At 47.2% G+C, this 24,477-nt stretch overlaps 1 protein-coding gene across 8 annotated transcripts in view; it reads right to left on the reverse strand.

Moving 5' to 3' along the window:
* Positions 1 to 24,477, reverse strand: part of APLP2 (amyloid beta precursor like protein 2) — a 438,018-nt gene that overhangs the window by 31,478 nt on the left and 382,063 nt on the right. For 2 of the 8 annotated variants that reach the window (XM_069224473.1, XM_069224469.1), the window contains 4 exons: positions 18,288 to 18,461; positions 5,764 to 5,799; positions 1,889 to 1,971; positions 1,354 to 1,428 (listed from right to left, as the gene is read on the reverse strand). In XM_069224473.1, coding sequence (XP_069080574.1) covers positions 1,354 to 1,428; positions 1,889 to 1,971; positions 5,764 to 5,799; positions 18,288 to 18,461 — 368 coding nt within the window. The remainder of the gene's footprint in view (positions 1 to 1,353; positions 1,429 to 1,888; positions 1,972 to 5,763; positions 5,800 to 18,287; positions 18,462 to 24,477) is intronic. The other 6 variants (XM_069224475.1, XM_069224471.1, XM_069224474.1 and 3 more) reach the window with 3 other exon arrangements.

Consider the following 24,477-nt stretch of genomic DNA (forward strand, 5'->3'; position numbering starts at 1 on the left):
GCCACTGGATCTGGATTTACATATAATAATAAAGTTATTTGTTAGCTAACAGAATAATGGCCTACTGCTGTTGCTCAAGATCCATCCTACTCTGTTATTGGGGAAGAACATGGATACAACACCAGTAATAGATCCATTTCAGTCTACGTAGTAGTTGGTCTGCAGCTACTTGCTGCATTGTACTGGACCAAGCTTCAGGTTTGTTCCCTGAATTAGTCTTAGGTTTACCCACACAGGTGTTGTGAAGGCTGTTTTCCGGCAAAAGAACCCATTTAAACTACTAACACACTGAGCTAACTCTATACGTTTGGGCTAAGCTCCAATGATGTATAACAGAGTTTGTAACCTGTGGTTGTTATAATGGCAAGCCCCCAACACAGACATGTGAACCCTCCCAATGTACTGGAATGGCTTCCATTTAAAGGAGCTCATATAGAACTGGTTCTAGTTCAATGTCAGGCTCACTGCTGTTACAGCTGGCTTCTATGAGTCAAAAATGTGGCTTCATTTAATCGTCTGTTCTGTTAAGACACTGCTCCAACTGGTTTCTGGTAACTCCTAAACTCGCAAATATTCCAATTCCACTTGAACTGCTCATACCATCTTTCATAACTACACTGTATATGGTGCTAAAGAAGAAGGAAATGCATCAAAACCTAAGCATCCCCCAACTGTCATCCAGTCAATACTAGTATCTGTGCATGATCACAAACACTGGTAAACTTAACACTATGTGGGGTGAACACGACTCATGGCACAAAAGTTCTCCCCAGATCAAACCAGTCTCTGGTTTTCAGGACACATAACAGTAGTTTGACAAGTATTTGCAGACAAAAAGGATCAAATGAACAAAGGCAAATTTTAATTTCCTGTGCACAAGGACAGACATTGACAGTAAAGTGAAAAACCATGAATTAACAGTGAGGGCCAATTCCCGTCTAAGTAAACCAGATTACACATTTTCCAGCATAAAGGTCTGACCAATTATTTGGATAACTACTGTAATCCCAGTCCACACGCTTTCATCTATTACCGACCAAAAGGAATTTCTGTTATTGTGTGGTTATTTAAAAACAGTGTTCCTAAATCTTCCTAAAGAAAATCACAGGTTAGAAGTAGCATCCTTGGACCTCCTTGCAAGGAGGACAGGTCAATCCTGGTAGCTCTGAAAACATATGCCTTTCAACTCTAGATTTTGTTTGGTAATATCAATGCCTTTGATTAGCTTCCGCATCTGCGTGCTCTATAAAACCTAAACTCAAGCCCTGTCATGCTCACAGAGCCACATCTGCATAATCATAGTGTGGTTCCTGCTTTTTATTTTAGGACAATGTTGAGTGCCCACATACATACCGGCTCATCCGCCAGTCCACTGACTCTTTCTGCATTGAAAATCATTTCCTTCACATCAAGGGTCTCATCAATTACCTGAAAACAGTTCACGAAGTCATTTTTACAAACAATGAAAACCAGCATATGGCACAATGAGCAGAAGGGAGCATGGGATCTAGAAGAAGGATCATGGAAAGTTTGCACCTGCCCATTCTACGAAGCATCATACTGAAATTCAACTACAGAGCTTTACTATGCCCCTTGAAAAAACACACACTGGTAAAACTTCGCCCATTTCAGAATACAAACTGAAGCAAATATAAATTAGTTTAACTGCCAGAGATCCACTATACATGATGCTACAGGAATCTCCCTCCCCTTTTGTCATCTCAGTTTCACTCTGAGCCCTTGCTTAGGTTTCCCGCCCCCAATGGTTAGTAAAATCTATGGCATCTACTGGAAAAGGAAAAAAGCAACACACAAGACAGTTAGTAAAGGCTACAGGAGAAAGGAGCATTCAAAAGTAATGATCTCCTGGGAAGCAGGACCAGCTTACCACTTTCTTCTCCATCTTACTCTTGCGGTTGATCGTTTTCTCCTCTGCCCCAATCAGTCTATTCAGGTCAGCCATGCCAGACCCTGCACACACAGAAAAAAAATGTTGTATATATTAGGGAGGCAGTCAGCTCTGCAGAAAGATAGAGAAGCGCTATGACAAACAAAAGGAGAAAGAAACAGCAAAAAACCCAACCCTCCTACTAAACCAACCACATCATGGAGAACGGTTGCCATATCTCTTGCACTCCATACACTTCATCCATTTTATGATTGGAAAATACCTTTACCTCACTGTTCCCAGAACAAACCGAGAAAATCATACTTTAAACAGATTGACAGTTCGAATGGAATGACAAGGTCTGGAAAGAGATCACAAGCAACGTCAAACTAGTGGGCTGGTTAAAGCAGGATTTCATTCCAAAGAATATGCACAAGTATAGAAGGGGAACATACTGTACTCCAAAAATCATTAATTATCTTGGGGTGAGCCAACCTAAATGAAAATTTAAGAATTTAATTGCACAGTCATGTGTCAATTGAGAGTCCCCTAAATTTCCAAAGTATTTAAAGCAAAAAACGAAAAAATATGAAACAAACGGCTGAAAGACAAGGGGGATTTTTTTTAATTTCTGATTTTGACTATGCTGCAGCCTTGTGCACCATGAAGAATGATTAACCTTTTTCTAGTTCCACAGAAACTATACCCATGTGTTATACAGTTGGCAAAACGCCAACTTCTAGTTTGATTAAAGTTTCACTGTAAAGCATATAAATGTGAGACAATGAATATGCTTCATAATAAAAGCATGCAAAGAAACCAACAGAGGAATAATCAGGTGTATCCAGGTAATAGCAAGATATCCATCGACTATGTTTCCACAGTAACATTGTTTGGTGTGGGCGATGGGAGACGTCAGACATCAACTTTGAAGTAAACTAGTAGACGGAATGCCAGATCTGAAGCACAAGAAAAGCCCTGCACATGAAGGAACACTTGTAGATTATAACACATTACAGACCTGTTGAGTTCCTACAGGCAACCTGTTTTCCCCCCGTGTTCGACTTCAGAAACCCTTCGTACTTAACAGCCACTGCCTATGCAACTCCAGCTTAGTATTCACAAGGTGGGTCCAAATTGGGGTGGCATGGTGAGCAAAAGAACGATGGATTAAACCCAGATCTGTGACTGGGGGTGAGTGTTTGCATTGTTCAGCACTCCGTCCATCCTCCTTTTGTGTTGCTAAAGTTGCCCTAAGTGGGAAGGGTATGCCCAGACGTGGGTCCTGTACTCACTGTGCCACTGGATTCAAGCTAGCGTGGCTGATGAAGGGTGATACCCTGAAACCGGTCCCAGGATGCTTGTTTCCGGTCCAGTGAGGACCTAGTTTGGCAGTTCGGGCTGGACTGTTCCCATTGGGAACAGGGTCAAGACTGATTTGCATATGGCTGGGTCCAAACTGGGGTGGCATGGTGAGGAAAAGAATGATGGATTAAACCCAGATCTGTGACTGGGGGTGAGTGTTTGCATTGTTCAGCACTCCGTCCATCCTCCGTTTGTGTTGCTATTTGTATACAGCCTGTCACCAGATTATGGCTGAAGGAAAGTAAGGAACAACGGCAGCCAAAAAAGCTTTGCCTTTATGCTTTGGCCAGTCTGAAAGTATCATCTGCAGCTTTCATTGAGCTCTCATGTTTTTTTATACTTTTTGCTGGGATTGCACTTCCTTCCTCCGAGGAACCTAATCCCAACAATAGAAGCACAGAAATCTGTGTCTACAGTAAGTTTTATCTGGCCATTCCAGTGCTAATTTAAGGTTTCATATGCGCACAGATTGTTATGCCTCATTAGCACAGCTGGGTGTAAGAGGAAAATAGTGGCTTACATCCAGAGATGCTAAAGTACAGGTAGTAAGCTGTGAGTTCAGGAACAGGAGGTAATACTGCGATTTTCATGCTGTGGCAATTTGGTGCTTCGACAGACCACAAAGCAGATAATTCTGCTCAGACTTACCAAGTTAGAAATGCTATGTTAAAAGGTGGTCGCCACTTCCTCAAGCAAAGACACAAATCTTCACCGTAGCAAAGTTTTTCAAACAAAACATACTTTTTCAAAATTATTCCAAACAAAAGGAGGGTGGCAACTTGGTCTTTAAAGGTTCGTGGTCATCTCCCCCTTTGAACAAGTAACCTCTAGCTTAATTAGCAGTTTTCAGACATCAAATGTAAAAGAAAGTAACAACATAAAACATTAATAGAAACCCTCACACCTTCTGCCTTGCTGCACATCGAAAACTAGTGCAAGACAACCGCTGACTGGATGAACCCATATCATGTCCACCAACTTCAGACATCCTGCTCCTGACGGGGGCATTTGAAGTGTTCAACGTCACCCTGCACGTCATAGGAGCGGTCTGACTATGCTGGGTATTATCTTAAATTGCAGCAAGGGTGCTACTCATGCCTTCCAGGCATCGGCTAATTACAAATTACATTGTCTCATGTAGACATTTAGACAGGAACGGATAATAGTGTAACAAATGTCAAAATCATATTAACTAGCCAACAACAACTGGAATGCTAATAAGTGTCAACAAGTCCTTGGGTAGGCATCCAATTTTTAGACTGAACAGCATACTGGGCTCCGCCAATAGGTTTCCACCCAAACCTGCCCTCTGCTTGTCACTTCAGCACTAGTGTCAATCGCTGTTGTTGCTGCTCACTGATCTCAGCTGGTCCAAACCACAATGGCGCAGTAACATATTATGAAGCTGAATTGCAGTACTAAGATCAACAAAATGATTTGCAATATCTCAGTCCTGTCATAAGGCAAACACTTTCAATGTGTAGGTTCCGAGGTGCCTCGGGCACAACCTACTATGACAAATACTGCATAAAATAGTTAGTTCGTCCAGTAATAACAAACTGCACCACACAGAAGATTCCTTACTATTCGCACCTCCTTCAATTGCTCTGTCTTACATATCCACATCTTAGCCAACTTTTCAAACTAGAATCTGGATTTCTGCTGCTACAACACTGCGATGTGAATGCCTTTAAATCTGTTATTGGAAACCTATCTGCTGTCCCAGCAGAGACCATTAAGGAAGGAGCTCTGAAAGCAAAACAACCCTAACAAAGTGTCACTTCTTACAGCAGAAGAGGCTTCCCTGCATTGCCATACCAACACACACGCAGTTAAACTAATAAACTTGGTGTGTTCAAGAAACACTGCAATAGTCCACATTTCAGGCCAGCATAACCTCCTCCATATTTTCCACCCAAGTGAAGTAAAATACACCTTAACATGCCTAAAACTTTGTATTGAGCTGTGCTGCACCTAGCGCCCTGAAATAAATTCAGGATCTTTTCTATCCAGGGCCCAAAATCAAACACTGTGTTTGTAGCGAAGGGTTCAATACTGTGCTCCTAAAAACAGAAACATGGTCTGTGCTCTAGTGCTAAAACACTTTAGTACCAGGATATTTCTAAGGTGGACTCCAATAAGTTACCCACGCACCACAGATGCCTAGAAATCGAACCTCCCCAATAAGGGACCTCCTTCTTGAGCTATAACCTCATGGTTGTTATATTGTGATCTACCTCTGTCTACACCAGTGTGTTCAACAGTAGATACCTTTTATTGCGTTTAAAGGGAAAAAGCATCACCTTGACAGGGCCAAAGGCTTAGATGTGAATTGGATATTGACGCTTTTAATAGAACACATGCCACGAGGTAAACGAGAATAACACAGCAATATGAGGCCATCACCTGAGAGCTACTATGAAGCCAGCATGGAACTAAAACAAATCTACTGAACAGTGGGATGGGTGGACATGATGGAACAGGTCACAATGCAGCGTTATCAAACCAACCTTTTCTCACAGGAAGGTGTAAATCCGGCTGCGTGTCTAGGAGGTGGGGGAAAAAATAAAACAAAAAGCAGAGAAGGAAATTATAGAAAATGTAAGACTTCTAACTAGAACCCTCTCGTCAAGCCAATAACACCATGTCAGAGGTCCTAATAGTTTCACGTGCAGATCAATGCAAGTTGTTCTCAAATACCCGTTGCTGTCCCCCTATAGTTACCCACACACATTCCCAAATCAGGACGGACTGACCGCATTTCTAGGAATAGAGTGGCATGCTTGTTATGGTTGTGAATGTGCTGGAGTAAAACCTACACACACTAGCTAACTAAGGCACTAACGAGTTTCGAGAGGTGAGAATGAAGAATTTTGGAAGAAGAACAAGGCAGTTCTCATTTTCTCAGAAGGTGCATAATTCTAACAAGCGGATATTAAAAGGAAAATCAAAGAAGTTACTATTTGAACATGGTTACATGCAAGCAGCTTTTATAAATGCTTCTAGTATACAGTAGTAACAAGGTAATATCAAACGAAAAAAGTCACTAGATATAACGGATATTGTATCCTTCCAAAGCTTCAGCACGTCAATCCTAGAAACAGAGCTTTTAAGAAGGAAAATGTTACTTACCCTTTAGGCATCAGTTTGTAGTGTGTAGTGTTGTAAATTCCGAAGCTCTGCATAGTCCGGCCACCTAGTGTTTTTCTTCAAAGAAGTCTTTCAAGTAATGAGGTATATGGGGATTTCTCTTTATTTTGGCTTTGTGCATGGGCACAGATTTCATGTTAGATTGTTCTTGCTCAGTGAGGATAGGAGCTTTTGTGGGGAGAGGGTTGAGGTTTTGGGGATGACGGAGGTCCCCTTGCCAGAACCTTCCTTGACTCTTCCTCTATTGTTGTTTCTTCTATAAGTACCTCTTGTGTAGCCTCAAGGAGTAAAAGGGTGGTAGGCTTGCTGTTGTTGCCTCAGGTAAAAGCCTGGGACTAGGGAGGTGGTCTTAGAACCTCCACAGTATTGCTACCTTAGAAACTCTGGCAAGTGGCCCAGAGCCCCCATGGCTTTGGCCACATCTGTTTCCTTTTAAACGTTTTCTTCATTTGGTCCGAACAGGTGTTCCCCATCAAAGGGGAGATTAAGTAGATGTTATTATTACCCCTTGGGTTTAAACCCTGCGATACAGAGTCTTGCATGTCACTGAATGAGGATGCTTATATTTAACCATCACTTTACCCCTCTATCCGTGGTGTCTGCTGCATTGAGGGTGCGACGTGTAGTTGCTTGGAAACTTATGCCTTCTCAGACTAGTTCCTCTCCCTGCTGTTGGTATTAGGGTACTAGAAGGTGGAGGAACTCCTGTATTGTATTTTGTCCCAATGGGCCAAACTGTATTGTGCCAGTAGGCTGACAGAATTGGCAATGCGCCAGTGGTTAGAGGTCCTAGTGCAAACCTCTTGCCAGCTGCGTCCAACTTCTTACTCCCCTTGATGGGCCGCAGAACATCCCCTGTCCCCTGAGAGTTTGCACACTTACGTGCAGAGTGGACAACTAAGGAGTACGGTTCTACATGTTATCTGATTTATGGTGCACCAGAAGGTGAGGCCTTATACATACATTCTACCCTTGGGTCACTACACTTGCTATGACAGGGTACTTAAAGCGCTGTGTAGCTAGTTCTAATATACCCTTAAGCATGGCGGAGGAAATGAAAAGTATGTTCCGTCCTGAAGAGGGTATCAAGTAAAAAAATAATTCTCCTCCTGTAGTAATTAAGGTCCTCTTTGTGATGTTGGGCTGCCTATTGTTTTACCTCCTGGAAGGAGGCTGTATCATCAGGGGCTGGGGGGTATGAACGGAGTCAAGTCTGGGTCAGGATACCAAGGTGGGTCTATAGTGTAGTCTTCCAAGGGGTGTGCTCTCTCACCTGGTTCCTCAGAAGTGTCTTATGGCAAAGCCTGCTGGTAAGTGTTGTGCAATGCCCTTGGTAGTGCGTCTGGAGGTGGGAAGGAAAGGAGGTGGAAGAGAAGGCTGTGGTGGTGGAGGAGGAGGAGAGGAGGGGTCAAAGTGCTTTTTTATGTGCTTTGGAGTTGGTTGTGGGACAAAGGCCAAGTCCTCCTCGAAGGCTGGCTTCTGAGGTGGTAAGGTGTCAACCATTTTGGTCAGTAATTTGGTTGTGAACCTCCCAGTTCGTGCATAAATATACAGTCTTTTAGTGGGCATCATGCTCTGCTTGGAGCTTCTCAAGGATTGGCTGTTACAAATCATGTGAACTTTTGGAACCTGTGGTTCTCAGTGCTGGAGGTTTGTCCTTCAGAAGCGGCATGGATGCTTTCGGAATCTGCTGTGGTGGAGTTGGCTCAAAGTGAGATATCGGGACCAGTGGAGTCTTGGGGCCTGTTGGTGTTAGACGCTCATGGATGCAGGGCAGGAGCCAGCTTTTCTTGAGGTTGACCTGTGCCAGAGCAATGTGGAGCCCGGTAGGGCTGGCTCGAATTTGAGGGGCAAATTGCCCAATGCCCTTTAGGGGTTGATGGTGCTCTGCTCCACCTTGAGGGGCTTTGGAAGGCTTGGTGTACATTCCCGTTATACTCTCAGCCTAGGGAGTTATCCTTCTGCACAGTCCTGTTACCTCGACCTCAAGATGGGATTGTGCTTCCTCCTTGTCTTGAGCTAGAATAGAAAGCTACCTTAAGCAACAGCTGATGGGCCAGGATGTCCAAAGGTATGGCTCCCTCATTGTCTTTGGCACTGCGAGTTCCTCGTCAGCGGAGTCTTCTGCAGAGTGTCTGTACATCTTATGATATGCCCAGCATCTGTCCATATTCTGATGAATAGTCTTTTTCAACCTGAACGCCAAGCATGTCTCACACTTGGTGTTGTCATGATGTGGCAAGAAACACAAATTATACACCTTGCGGTGGTCAAACCAGAGGTATTTTGCATTACCACGGGGGTAATGCCGAAACACGGTCTGTTCTATTACTAGCTATGCATCCTCATGGAAAAAAAAAATGTCAAAGATGATGAGGGGCTTGGGGACTCGTGGTACCTACTCAGGCTAGCAGCCCAGGGCTGGAGAGTTTGTTGATCCTTGGTGTTGCAGACCTCACTAGCATGTTGTCAGTAGTATATTGTTTTATCAAATAAATGGTGTCCAAAAGAAGACAGGAGAGCATGGAGAAAGTGTTGAAGGGCACCTCAATCCAGGAACTCTGTCATCATGTCTGCACCAGATGGCGGAAATAAAACAATCTAACATGGAGTCAGTGCCCATGCAAAATGCCAGCATGAGGAGAAGTCACCATATAACTCGAAAGACTTCTTCGAAGAAGTTGCTTACCTTCGGTAACAATTTATCTGGTAAAGACATTCTAATTGCAGATTCCTTACCTTAGAATTTCCCCCAGGCGTCAGTCTGAATCCGGAGATTTTTCTTCTATCAGTACCCCTGTACATCGTTAGGTGGAGTCGATCAACTCTGCATCTGTTGTTGGTGTTGTGGTCGCCAGATATGACACTGCAGGTCATATATAGGCACCACCCCGACACGCCAAAATCAGTTTCTTTTCCCGACTTTTCATGCCAGAAGTGCAGAGCCATGAAGAACACTGACCCTGGAGCGCTAGAACTCGGGCCCTGAAATGGAAGTCCCTGTCCCTAAAAATCAGTTCACAGAGCGGGGCAAATGGGTGGGTCAGTAAGATATCTGCAATTAGAATATGTCTACCAGATAAATAGTTACCGGAGGTAAGTAAATTGTTCATCTGACAGAGACTTCTAGTTGCAGATTCCTTACCTTAGAATAGCTACCCAGGCAATACCATCGCCGAAGGAGAAGCAAGTAGGTTTTTGTAAGTGTGTGCAAGGATACCTATGTTGCTGTCTGGCAGATGTTAAGGACTAGAACTCCACGTGCTAATGCAGTGGTTGCAGCTGTTGCTCTAGTAGAGTGACCGCACAAGCCCTCCGGGGGCTGCTTTTTAGCCAATGCATAGCACATTTTAATGTAAAGAACAACCCATCTGGAGATGGTCCTTTTATGTACAGCCCGACCTTTCTTCGCAGCCACATAACCCCCAAAGAGAGGATCATCCACCCGGTACTCTTTGGTACCATTAAGATAGAACACCAACACTCTTTTTGGGTCCAGGCAGTGTAGTCTCAGAGGATCGATGGCCATGCTTAAGAGCTTGGGATACTATACTCTTCATGCCCAGTTCGGAGCCACAAGAATTACTTCAGTCAGGTCGTTCATGATATTCTTGGCATAAAGGAGGCCTGAGTTCCACTTGAGACGAAAAGCATCTGCTGCCTTGGAAACTGCAACGCACAAAACAGCTGACATTGCACGTTCTCTGCAGAGGATAACAGATCTAACCAAGGCTCTCCCCAATGCTGAAAGAGACCTGGTGCCACCTTCGATGGAGATGCCATTTGTGACTGACCAGGCATTGACGGCTGAGTTCATATGCTCTGGCGTTCAGAGAATCTGCCAGATGCTGAACCACCAAGGATATGCCCTGATGTTCTAGCCATGTCCAGATGCGCAGAGCCTCCTGAATAAGGGTCCATGACCCCATCTGACTTGTTGCAGTACCACAACGTGGTGATGTTGTCTGTGAACACCTGCACCACTTACCCTTTGAGAGAGGGAAGGAATGCTTTCAATGCTAGCCTGATCGCCCTGAGCTCCAAAAGACTGATGTGGAGCTCAGACTCCGCTTGAGACCAGACGCCTCTGATCTCTGCCTCTCCCATGTGCCCTTGCCTCTGACCCAATCAAAATTTGACAGCCACCACTGCACATCTTGTGGAGTCTTCTGAGATCTGGACCATGTCTGAGAGATTCCCCATATGCTGTGCCTAATGGAACTTCAGGTCCCAAAGCACAACTCACATATGTCATCTGGCATGTGAGATCAGCATGATGCAGGAGGCCCAGCAATCTCAGTCATTCTCACCGAAATCCAGGATAGAGGCTGAAACATCGGTATCATAGGACTCGCCGCTCTGGAGGATAGGCCCGCAACTGTACCATGTCCAGAACTGCTCTGACGAACGGGAGCACCTGAGAGGAAGTCTGGTGTGACTTCGGCATGTTTATAAGTGAACCCCAGAGAATGCAGGAGGTCCGACGCAGTCTGTAGATGGGAGACAACAGCCTTGGGCAAGCCCGCCTTCAACAGTCAGTTGTCGAGGAAGACTGAAACCCCTAACCTACACAGATGACCTGCGACCACCGCCATCACTTTGGTGAACATGCGAGGGGTGCTGTAAAGTCCAAAGGCGAGCCCAGTAAATTGAAAGTGCTTGTGACCTGCCACGAACTGCCAGTAGCGTCTGAGGGCAGGCAGGATGGGAATATGGAACTATGGGCCTGATTCTGACTATGGCGGACGGCGGAGGCCGTCCGCCATAGTCCCGCCGCCAAATGACCGCACCGCGGTCAAAAGACCGCGGCGGCCATTCACACATTTCCTCTGGGACGGCGGGCGCTCTTTTGGAGTGCCCCTGCAATGAGGACGCCGGCTCAGAATTGAGCCGGCGTAGTTGCAGGGGTGCGACGGGTGCAGTTGCACCCGTCGCGTATTTCAGTGTCTGCAAAGCAGACACTGAAATACTTTTTGGGGCCCTCTTACAGGGGCCCCTGCAGTGCCCATGCCATTGGCATGGGCACTGCAGGGGCCCCCAGGGGCCCCGCGGCACCCCCTACCGCCATCCTGTTCATGGCGGGTTTCCCGCCATGAACAGGATGGCGGTAGGGGGTGTCTGAATCCTCATGGAGGATTCCCCCGAGCAGCGGAAAGTCGGCGGGAGACCGCCGACTTTCCGCTTCTGACCGCGGCTGAACCGCCGCGGTCAGAATGCTCGTGGGAGCACCGGCAGCTCCCTTGGCCAAGACAGGCATAACTTTCTCGCAGAGAAGTGCTGGGTGATCCTCTGTCATCTCGTAGGATTGCCGCATAGATGGGGGAGTAGCCTTGAAGGGGAGGTGCAGGAAGCTGGCCTGGTGTGTGGTGAGCATCTATGGTGTTATCAACCTATACCAGGTCCAGATATCCCCTATTAGTCAGGTGTAGTGAGTGTCTAGGAAGCCTGGCTCTCTAGAGGTAGCAGTGGGTGAGCAATCAAGGCTTAAATAAGAGACATGCAAAGCTTATGCAATACCAATTATAACAACACAGCACTTGCACATGAAAGAACCAAACTGTGTTACAAAAAATAAAGGTACTTTATTTTAGTGAAACAAATACTAAAATACTATGTAGGCAATACTCTACTAACAGGTGAGTAAACATACTATTATATACAACTTAGTAATCAGGAATGGGCATAGAAAGACCCTAGGGGGAGACCAAACCATATACTAAACAAATGGGATGCGAAAGTCAGACCCCCCCACTCAGGTTAAGTGGAATCTGTAGAGGGGAGCTGAAGGAACTAGGAACCCGGAAGGTAAGTACTAGAGTGCACCTCAGCAACCAGGAGAGAAGAGGTAAGTACCTAGTTTCCCCCAAACCCACAGATAAACTTTGTAAAAGGACTGTGCAAGACCCAAGCAAGACTGGAAGGAACAGAAGATGGATCCTGACAGCAGAGAACCTGCAAATAAAGGGGACCAAGTCCAGTTCCAGTTGGAGTGTCTAGTTAGGGCAGGAGCCACTACCCACCCTTCTGCAGATGCAGGACCAGGTCGACGGTGAAGACCAAGAGTAGGCTATGCAGCACAGGAGCAGGCTACGCAGCACAGCAGCAGAGGAAGAGTTCCAGAAGTGATGTAGTCGACGTCCCACATTGGAAGAAGAGTTGCAGTCCGTCAGCAGTGTGGAAAAACCACCAACAAGCCTTGGCAAAGGCAAGAGTCGCAGAAGAGAAGTTGCAGAACTTCTGGGGACTTGGAAGGTCGGTGGGGACTTAACCCAAAAAGGTGACCCTCAGCAGTGAGGAGAGCCAGAAGTCGAGGATATAGCCCCTCACAGGCAACTCAGAGGCAGCAGGCATAGGTGTTGCAGTGAGGCCCACTCAGAAAACCTGGAAAGGAGTCCCACGTCGCTGGAGCAGCAGGCAGGAGACTATGTATTGCAGAGAAGAGTGCTGGAGGCTGGGCTACATGAAGCCTGAAGATCCTTTGAAAGAAGAGCCAACAAGCCTTGGTAGCTTCAAGAGTTGCGGTGCACAGGGGTCCTGTCCTGCAAGGAGAGGCAAAGACTCACCACCCTCAAAGTTGGAAAGCTGGAAGTGGGGACCAAGGGGACCACTCAAGACCACCATCTGTGATGCAGGATCCACGCAGAGTTGCAGGAGAGAGGATCCACATGGCCAGTCGTCGTTGCAGTTGTTGCCTGCAGATGCAGGGGAATGACTCCTTCCCTCTACAGGAGATTCCTTCTTGCTTCTTGGTGCAGACTGAAGACTTGCTGCACTCAGAGGATGCACAGCCGGGGAAATTTGCAGTTGCTGGATGGTGCTGGAGGAACAATGTTGCAGAGTGAAGTCGTCGCTGGAACTGCAGATTCTAGGTTCCTGTGAAGTCCAGTTGCGGTACCAGTGGCCAGAATTTAAAGTAAACATTGCAGAGGAGTCCTGCCGGAATATTGCACGTCGAATCTGAGGACCCACTCCAGAGGGAGACCCTATATAGCGCTTAAAAGGGGATTGGTCACCTAGCAGGGTGACCGCCTATCAGGAGGGGGCTGTGGTGTCACCTGCCTGACCAGGCCACTCAGATGCTCCCAGAGACCTCTGCCCATCTTGGATTCAAGATAGCAGAATCAATTGGCCACCCGGAGGAGTTCTGGGCACCACCCCTGGGGTGGTGATAGACAGGGGAGTGGTAACTCCCCTTTCCATTGCCCAGTTCCATGCCAGAGCAGGGACCGGGTGTCCCTGGACTGGTGCAAACTGGTTTAGGCAAGGAGGGCATCAAATGTGCTCTTCAAAGCATACAAGTGGCTTGGGGAGGCTAACCATCCCAAGCCATGTAACACCTCTCTCCAAAAGGAGAGGGTGTGGCCTCCCTCGCCCAAAGGAAATCCTTTGTTCTGCCTTCCTGAGCTTGAGCTGCTCAGGCAGCAGGAGGGCAGAAACCTGTCTGTGGGATGGCAGCAGCGCAGGCTGCCCAGAAACCCTGAAAACTGGTAGGAGCGGAGCTGGGGGTCCTCTAAGGAGCCCCCAGAGTGAACGGAGTCATATAGCCAATAATGGCAGCAGTACTGGGGTATGATTCTGACATGTTTGATACCAAACATGCCTAGGTCCGGAGTTACCATTATGTAGCTTGATATAGGGAGTGACCCATGTCCAGTACACAGGTAAAATGGCTTCCACGCACTCACGAAGTCCAGGAAAATGGAGCTGGAGTTTGTGGGGGCACCTCTGCCATAGGGGTGACAGTGACCTGTGGTGAAAGGGTGCATGCAGACACATTTTGCATGGGCTCCCATGGGTGACATAGTACATGCTGCAGCCCATGGGGAACACCTGGTGCCCCAAAACACCGGGTACCATATACTAGAGGCTTACATGGGGGCACTAGTATGCCAATTGTGGGGTGTACAAAGTCAGGGACAACCAAATTTAGAGGGAGAGAGCACAGACATTGGGGCCCTGGTTAGCAGTATTCTAGTGAACAGTCAAAACACACTGACAGCAGGCAAAAAGTGGGGGTAACCATGCCAAAAAGAGGGTACTTTCCTACAGGAGGGAGTAGCCCCTTCGGACTATTTGCAAAACCCACATGTCTGATGTTGTGATGGTGTACCAACGGGGCAGGTGACGACAAATCCTGCCGCCGACTGGTCCCCAGTGGATAAGCATCCAACTAGAAAGGTTTGGAGGCTGCAGCTGAAAGAACGGGGGTGGACTGGCTAGACTACTGGCTCCTTGTTTCACATGGACGCTGGATCCCACCTCCCCGGCCACGCAGAGGTTGAGCAGTGTGCGCAGCACGGTGGCTAGCGAGGAATGGATGTGGCTGGAAAAAGGGCAAAAAGAAGACTGATGGGGGTGAGTGGCAGCAGTGAGGCCAAGGGACCGAGCCGTATCTCGGGGATTCCGTAAGTTGCTCGAGCCCAAAGTCTGCTTTGTTTCCAAAGAGACAAGTGCCATCAAAGGGCATGTCCAGAGTGAATTTGACACCCGTCTTATCCAGCCCACATCTTATCGTGAACTTAGCTGCCTCGCTCTAATCAGCAACAGCTTGGGAGAGACCGGCCCGGGCCTCCTCCGGGGCCTGTGGCAGACTTGTACGACTGCGTCCTATAAATTACGGGTGTAGCGGCCCAAAAGGCATGCAGTGTTCACAGACCGCAATGCAAGGCTGGAAGAGGAATACAGTTTCTTTCCAAGGTAATCCAGCCTCTTGGCATCCCTATCCGGAGGAGCAGAAGGGTACGTGCCATGGGATATTGAGGCTTGGATGACCAAGCTCTCGGGGGTAGGATGTTCGGTCAGGAAAGCTGGGTCGTTAGGTGCAGGTCTATGGCGGCAGACTACTGTCATATTAACAGGACCCCCTGTGTTGGGTTTGGACCAGGTCCCCAGCAGGACATCAGTGAGGACTTTGTTAAAGGGCAAAAGGGGCTCGGACATGGTAGCCTCAGGCTGAATCACCTCAGTCAGGAGGTTAGGCCTGACAGCCACTGAAGGCAGCTCGAGTCCCAAGACCTCGCCGACTTGCCGCACCACCATGGAGTAAGATGCCTGCTGCACCGTAACCACAATAGGGGGTGGGGGAAGCATTCCAGCATCAGGGGAGGTATCCAGACTGCTGGCATCACTGAGTTCTTGAGCCCAGTCCATAGGGTCTTCTAGCCGGTATTCTAAAGGGTCCAGCGACCCCACCATACTCTCACCAAACTCGTACCCATAAGAAAAAGGATCTGGATCTGACCTAGGAACCAAGGTCCCCAATGAAGACTAAATCGGCATCCAGCTACGCTGCTCCGGCTTGGAGTTGGCAATGAGTATAGGATTGACGCCATTTGCGGGCCCGGGCAAGGTCAGGAGCCTCGACTCTGGAACCGTTGTCAAGGAAGGTTGCAATGATACAACCAACGCTGGTTCAGATCCAGAAGAGGATCCCTGTGTGCCCCTCAGAGCCGAAGCCGCCAGTATGGAACCCAAAGGGGCCCCTGCCAAGCCTGCAGGGCCCAGAGGCTTTCCGGCAGGGTCAGTCTGCCCAAAGATGCAGCGCTTGGCATCGCAAAATTCCTTCAGTTGGGCCGGGGTGGCTACAGAACCCATAAACTCGGGGAGGCACGGAGCTGACCCAGAACTAGACCCCAAAGACGGACGAATTTGGGTCATGGTCGCACTCCAAACACCACAGGAAAAAGAGGTGTGGATCTGCCACCAACATCATACGGTGAGTTGTAGGGCTTGAAGCTGGTCTTCCGTGACAACATCGTTGATGCACCAAGAAGTCAAAAACTTCAACAAAAAGTCAAAAGGCCAGTTAAAAGCAACTGTAGGGGTACTTCTCTTCAGATTTGAGCATAGGCTGGCAGTTAAAGAAAAGAACTGATATCAGTGTGCCAGCTATATGTGACCCGCAATGTCATATCCGGCGACCAAAACCCCAATGACAGACGTGGAGTTGAGCGACGCCACGTAACGGCATGCAGGGGTACTGCTCGAAGAAAAACATCCGGAGCCAGACTGATGCCTGGTGGAAATTCTAAGGTAAGACATCTGCAACTAAAAGTCTCTATCAGACAGAAGTTTCAAACGTCTAAGCCCAACACTACATGGCAGGAGTATGCATAGCATGTGTCTCTTGGTCAGCACATGCTAGGAACATCTACTTTCAGAAACATTTTAGCCACAATTTGTAACCTTGAATACGAAGATCCCCCAGCTTGGTATTCCACTTCTGCTACTTTAATATGTGCCTCGCAGATATCACCTACTTCTAGAAACGTGAAGCATTGAACATGTGGGTACCTTAAACATGAATCAAAAAGTCATTATTATCAAAAAGATCCCACATTCAAAAGGCAAAGTGGGCCATAAAAACCAAATCAAGAACTTATTCTTTTCCCTGGCACCTTTGGGAAGAGACCAGAAATTGCTGAAAAGCTGGACTTGTGCTTTCAGTTTTGCAATAAAGGCCTAGGTTAAGCTGACCCGGCAAAAGAGCAAAAAGAAAAGAAAACATACAAATTATGGGGGCTATTCTCAAAATGCTCCAGTCATCAAACCAACCTAGAGAGCAGCATCAGAACTATCATTCATTGCATTTGAAGAACTAAGCTTTGACCTTTGTTGATTTAGTCTCTTCAACCTCAAAAACTATACGATATTGTGCACAGCAGGGATGGCCAAGACTTAAGAAGCACAACCTGCCCACAAAAGCCAAATAAATGCAGATTTCGAACTATCTTAGATATTGAAAAAGATATGTCTGGGGCTTAAACCCAGCATCTGACCAGGGACGTTCGGCAAAGATAGTGAAAGTGAAGAGATGGGACAGCAAGAGTTCGGAAGAGGACTAGACCAATGGAATACTAAGTCTGCCACTGATGGCTTATATTCAAGCCTGCCTTTGAGGATAACCTCTTCACATTACATGTCAGTTTATATTTTATGGATAGCCTGAAAATCTGGCATGGATCTAGCCGTCCAGGACCAACACTGAGGACCCCTAGGCTGAATCACAATGCTGAATGTAATACTGCAACTTTTACTTGAAGTGGCTTTAAAAGAACAATTCTCCTCCCACCATTTCTATTCCACTGTCCATGGAATAGGAAATGCAGCCACAATTTAATTGAAGAGAAATGCTTTCAAGATGGGTCACTGTACAACCGTTGGTAATGGCTGAAAAGCACAGCAGAGTATCTCAGGCTGGAAGCTAGTAGGACACCCACAGAATGGGGAGGAGAAGAGACAGGAAACAAACATCAGCAAACTCATTCTCTAGATACTGCAAAATGCCTCCTATCAATATCCAACATCTAAAATACATCCCATAGGCCTCCAGAGCAGGAAGATGAGAGTGAACCCTTTCGAACATCTATGTAGCAAAATTATACCATGTCTACTCAGCTGCATCTCATGACCCGTAGCAAAGTGCCACCCGCCACCTGAGAGAGTGAACTTTTTTTTGCTGCATTAGGCACACCACAATAACTGAATTCTACAATTATGTTACTCACTGCAAATTGACAAATGCTTTTAACACGTGCTTAATCTGTAGCTACCACCTTCAAATGAAGGATAGTTCAAACTAGTGCAATTTAATTGGCATATGGGCATCAAAAGGTCATGTGTAAACAGCATTTGAAGAATTTAACCTGCACCTTGTTATGCTTTCTCAAGCCAATGCCTACACCTGCTACAATTGATTTTACCTATAAATCTTTATAGCATTTTCTTTCCCCTCTAACGTTGGATCAAGGTAAAGTTACCTCTAGTAAGAACACAAACATTTTTTTATGGTAAATCCACCTACTAAGACAATTTGCACTCTATCTCAGGGGGCTCTTAGCAATGAGCAGGAGACCTTCCCTATTAATGTGCTGGGCACACCTACCTTCTGGTTCCACCAAGGAGGTGTAAGATTTCACCTGGAATGGACGGAAGCTCTTCTCTTCAGGTCGGGGGAGCTCTTCGCTTTCTTCCGAGCTCACCTGGACATCCATTGGAGTCTCAAAGATGGAGGAGACGAACTGGTCTACATCTGTGTGCTGCTCCTGTAGCAGCTCATCTGCAGGGAAGGAGACCGTTCAAAAGAGCAAACATTTCATTTTTATTTTGTCTTCAACAGTGCATAACTCTTTTCTTGATGTTCAGGACTTGCACTTTTTTATTGTATAAAGGTGAACGAAGACACAGCAACTGCACAACGAACCACTCAATAAAACTTTCGCTCATTTTTGTAGGGATGAAGTACTAAGGTCTAGTGGCCACTATTCAGTACAATCAAAGAGACTTGCCTTTCTAATACAGGAGGCAATTCAGTCTGTCTAGGAAACTAATGCTCAGGGGATCTTTCAACAACCTCTAAATAGAACATGATCTGAAAATGAGCTTGAGGTCGTAGGCACTTGATAAACATCTTCTCTAGATGCAGCTTGCATCCCAATAAATCAAAGCAACCTTAACTGGGGTCATAAAATGACACCCAGCATTGTATAGTGACCGAAAACTAGAAAAAAAATGAGTTAGCTAGAGTAATTTTTAAGCAATAACCCAACATGGATAGATTAACTTTCCCATAAAGAGTGTCACGTAATTGTGAGAGATTTAAGGATGAAAGCAGGCTAGTATTGAGGACTTCAGGCACATTCTATACAAAATACACAATATTATAACTAATGGATAAAACATAGAAAAACTGTCCAACTAAAGAGAGGTCATTTCCTACCTATAAAGCACAAAGATAACAGGTTACGCACCTTCAGTAACAAGTCTTCTGGTGGACACTAACTGTAAACTCCTCATCTACAGAATATCCGCAGGCACCAGACTGCATCTTGAAATGTACACAGCAGTGCTCCTGCATGCTTCTAGGTGGGAAAGCAGACAAGCACTACCCCTTTGCAGCTATGCCAGTTTCTGGCTTGAGTCTTTCCAGGCTCTCGGTCACTGAACACATACAATCTAAGGTACCAGTGTGCAGATCTCCAAATTGGAACCTTATTATATGGTAAAAGGAGGCCAATCCTCAGAAAAAGGGGTTGGGAGGGAGGGTGAAAAAGGTAGTGAGGAATCTGGTGTTAGATACAATACCCATCCCAAAGGTAAAGCTCTGTTAGGCACCGTACAGAGCCAGATTGGTACATTTCTGAACTTGACGGTGGAAAAAATAAACCTAACAATGGAGCCCCTGCCCATACACATTGCCAGTTAAGGGTGGAGTCACTATGTCGATTGACTTTAAAGACTTTATAATAAAAAAATAAAAAAAGCAAGTTGCAAACATCCGAGCTAAACACTAGATGGCATGAGTATGCAGAGCATGTGTATCCACAGCTACACATGCTACGAACAGAGTGTTACTACATGTAGCTAACTTGTTCTTCTGAAGGATACTTATAACCATACCAAAGCAGTGCCTCCCTAAGATAGAGAGTCAGTTGAGTGGACACATAGCATAAAGTCCTGCAGGACCGAATGGGCAAAGTTCCCTTCATGTAAAGTCTGGCTGTCAAGGCAGTAGGACTTCACAAACAAGTGCATCAATGCCCACATCACTGTCTAACCTAGAGCATGCACTCTGTGCCAACAGTGTGCAGCCTTGGCTCTGGTGGGATAAGCAGTCCTTCTGTGGGTTGCTTCTTGACCAGTGCAGGTCTTAATGCAGAGGACTATTCACTGTGACCGTGCTTTTCTGCACTGCCTTACCTTTCTTTCTTCAAGAGAACCCCACAAAGAGCTCATCTTTCACCTGAGGTTCTGTGTGATTGATGTAGAGGTTTAGAGGTCTAACGATCAAGTCTCGTCTCATCTTTTGAGGGATGAAGCAGAGAACATTGTGAGGGTGAGCGGTTGCTCCATGTGAAACAGTTAAGAAGGGCAGTTTGTCTAGAAGAAAGGTGGTGCAAGGTGTCTGCACTGAGTGTGCCTGGAGCCCACCCATATAACGAGCTTAAGTGATAGCTGTAATAAAAGACAGTTTTGAAAGTCAGGAGATGTAGAGAGCAGCTGTGCATGGGATCTAAGGGAGGGCACATGAGAAATATGAGGACCAAACTAAGATTCCACTGTGTAATCACAATCACAAACTGTTTGAGAGGGAGCATGTGTGTCAAACCTTTAATAAAATGCATTACAACAGGTGATTTAAACAAGAAAGGTTGGTACGGTAGACACTTAAAAGGCTGAAAGGGAGGACAAGTAGCCTTTAAGAGTGCCCACTGCAAGGCCTTGCTGGGCAAGAGACAAAACAAAAAGTAAAACATCTAACAGTTTGGCTTGCAAGGGGTCTGGTTTGCTGACTCCACACCAGTCCACAAACCTGTCCCAGGAACTCAGCATAGATCAACTTTGTAAAAGGGCGTCTGCATGCAAGGATGACATGCACAACGTCTGGGGGCAAATTAAAGACAGTTGACTGCTGCGCTCAGTCCCAATGCATGGAAGTGTAGTTTGCACAGGGTGGTGCAAAACCCTGCCCTGTTGCAGCAACATAAGATCCTCATGCAGCAGTAGTGCTATAAGAGGACAAATCATCATCTTATGCAGTTCCAAGTACCACACTCTCTTGGACCAGTTTGGAGCCACTAAGTTGACTTGGTTCCTGATGTTCTTTAGAACACAATGCAAGAGACAGAGTGACAAAACGGCATACAGGAAGCCTGTGTTATACTCCAGAATGAATTAATCTCATAGATAAAGCATTATGAGAAACTTCAATAAGCAGAATGCTTGACATCACATGTTCGACTGTGGCAAAAAGTTCCAGCCAGGGCTCTTCCCACCAATGTAAGATTTTCCGCACCACCTCAGGATGCAAGTGCCGTTCATGATCCGGGGTTGCTGGCTGAGCTTATATGCCTTAGCGTTCAAATATCCCAACAGGTGTTTCACAATCAGGGCTACATCCTGAGAGTCCGACCAACTACAGAGGCGCAGTGCCTCTTCAAACAGGACCCAGAAACCAACTCCACCGTGCTTGTTGCGGTACTATATGGTGGTGGGGTTAACCATGAAACCCTGCACCAGCATACCCTTGATGGACGGCAGAATCAATCAATCAATCAATATATTTATAGAGCGCACTACATACCCGTTAGGGTTTCAAGGCGCTGAGGGGTGGGGGTGGTGAGCTGCTACTGGTCGAAGAGCCAGGTCTTGACGAGTCTTCTGAAGGCGAGTAGGTCCTGGGTCCGTCGCAGGTTGGTTGGGAGAGTGTTCCATGTCTTGGCGGCGAGGTAGGAGAAGGATCTGCCGCCGGATGTCTTTCGGTGGATGCGGGGGACGGTGGCGAGTGTGAGGTCTGCGGAGCTGAGCTGGCGGGTGGGAGTGTAGAAGCGGAGTCTGTTGTTGAGGTAAGCAGGTCCGGTGTTGTGGAGTGCTTTGTGTGCGTGGGTGAGGAGCTTGAAAGTGATCCTCTTGTCAACGGGGAGCCAGTGGAGGTCTTTCAGGTGGGGTGTGATGTGGTTGCGGCAGGGTACGCTGAGAATCAGTCGGGCGGAGGCGTTTTGGATGCGTCGCAGGTGTTTTGTCGTGATGCCTGTGTAGAGTGCGTTGCCGTAGTCTAGCCTGCTGCTGACGAGGGCCTGTGTCACTGTTTTTCTTGTGTCTGTTGGGATCCACTTGTAGATCCTGCGGAGCATGTGGAGAGTGTTGTAACAGGAGGAGGAGACTGCGCTGACCTGTTTTGACATGGGGAGGGAGGAGTCGAGGAAGAAGCCCAGATTGCGTGCGTGGTCGGTCGGTGTTGGTGGGGTTCCTAGAGATGTTGGCCACCAGGAGTCGTCCCAGGCGGAGGGGTTGGGTCCGAGGATGAGGACCTCCGTCTTGTCCGAGTTCAGTTTCAGGCGGCTGTTTCTCATTCATTCGGCAACGGCCTGCATTCCCTCGTGGAGGTTGGACTTGGTGGTGTGCGGGTCTTTGGTGAGGGAGAGGATGAGCTGGGTGTCGTCGGCGTAGGAGATGATGTTGAGGTTGCATTGGCGGGCTACTTGAGCGAGGGGTGCCTTGTAGATGTTGAATAATGTTGGGCTGAGGGATGAGCCCTGGGGGACGCCACAGATGATTTTGGTGGCTTTGGAGCGGAGGGGAGGAAGGCGGACTCTCTGGGTTCTGTCGGAGAGGAAGGATGTAGTCCACTCGAGGGCCTTCTCTTGTATTCCGGCTTCGAAGAGGCGGGTTCTCAGAGTGTGATGGCATACCGTGTCGAAGGCAGCTGATAGGTCCAGGAGGATGAGGGCTGATGTTTCGCCGTTGTCCATTTGGTGTCTGATGTCGTCTGTGGCGGCAAGGAGCGCGGTCTCGGTGCTGTGGTTTTGTCGGAAGCCGGACTGGGAGGGGTCCAGGATGTCTTTGTTTTCAAGGTGGCGAGTCAGTTGTGCGTTGACGATTTTCTCGATGACCTTCGCAGGGAACGAGAGTAGGGAGATGGGTCGGATGTTCTTAAGGTCCTGGGGGTCTGCTTTGGGCTTCTTAAGGAGGGCGTTGATTTCGGCGTGTTTCCAGCTTTCCGGGAATGTTGCTGTTCCGAAGGAGATGTTGATGACCTTCCGTAGCTGGGGAGCGATGGCTGCGTCTGCTTTGTTGTACACGTGGTGGGGGTATGGGTCTGACGATGATCCGGAGTGGATGGAGTTCATGAATTTGCGTGTCTCGGCAGAAAGACCATTAACGCCAAAGCAGATGGCCCATAACTCCAACTGATTTATGTGGAGCCATTTTTCCCCCAGAGCCTCTGTTCTCTTCTGTTCGCCAATGTCTGTCCAAACGCAGGTTTACATAAGTCATCACCATCAACTCTGGGTGGGAAAAGTAGAGGGCACTGCTGCTGGTCAGGCTATGGTCCAGCAGCCACCACTGCAGATTTTTTGGATTTTCCTCCGAAACATAGATGCCATCCAACAGGTTTCCTTGGTGCTGGGTCTCCTGAGACATCAGATCCCAATGCAGATCCTCCAAATGCCACTAATCAACTGGGACAAGCAAGATGCATGAGGCCAACAGTCCACGTAGTTTCAAAGCCATTCTCACTGAAATCCATTATGGAGGCAAAAACATCAGGGTCATAGCCCAAATTGTTCTGGACTCATTGCAGTATAGAAAGGTTCATAAATAGCTAAATGTCCATGTAGGAAAATGGCCCTTGTTGCAGTTACACCCCCCCACACTTTTTGCCCGATACTGACTTGGCTGAGAGTGTGCTGGGACCCTGCTAACCAGGCCCCAACGCCAGTGTTCTTTCACTAAAAATGTACCATTGTTTCCACAATTGGCACACCCCTGGCACACAGATTATCCCTTGTAAAAGGTACCAGTGGTACCAAGGGCCCTGTGACCAGGGAAGGTCACTAAGGGCTGCAGCATGTGTTGTGACACCCTAAGGGACCCCTCACCTAACACATGCACACTGCCATTGCAGATTGTGTGTGTTGGTGGGGAGAAAAAGGCAAAGTCGACATGGCATCCCCCTCAGGGTGCCATGCACACAAAACACTGCCTGTGGCATAGGTAAGTCACCCCTTCAGCAGGCCTTAAAGCCCAAAGGCAGGGTGCACTATACCACAGGTGAGAGCATAGCTCCATGAGCAATATGCCCCTACAGTGTCTAAGTCCATTCTTAGACATTGTAAGCACAGTGTGGCCATATTAAGTATATGGTCTGGGAGTTTGTCAAAATGAACTCCACAGTTCCATAATGGCTACACTGAATTCTGAGAAATTTGGTATCTAACTTCGCAGAATGATAAACCCACACTGATGCCATTGTTGGATTTATTACAAAATGCACACAGGGGGCATCTTAGAGATGTCCCCTGTATTTTACCCAATCCTTCAGTGCAGGACTGACTGGTCTGTGCCATCCTGCCACTGAGACATGAGTTTCTGACCCCCTGGGGTGAGAGCCTTTGTGCTCCCGGGGGCCCGAAACAAAGCCTGCACTGGGTTGAGGTGCTTCCCACCTCCCCCCTGCAGGAACTGTAACACCTAGCAGTGAGTCTCAAAGGCTAAGGCTTCGTGTTACAATATTCCAGGGCACTCCAGCTAGTGGAGATGCCCAACCCCGGACAAAGCCCCACATTTAGTGG

The sequence above is a fragment of the Pleurodeles waltl genome, chromosome 3_1, assembly GCF_031143425.1.
Source record: "Pleurodeles waltl isolate 20211129_DDA chromosome 3_1, aPleWal1.hap1.20221129, whole genome shotgun sequence".
In the NCBI taxonomy this organism is placed as follows: domain Eukaryota; kingdom Metazoa; phylum Chordata; class Amphibia; order Caudata; family Salamandridae; genus Pleurodeles; species Pleurodeles waltl.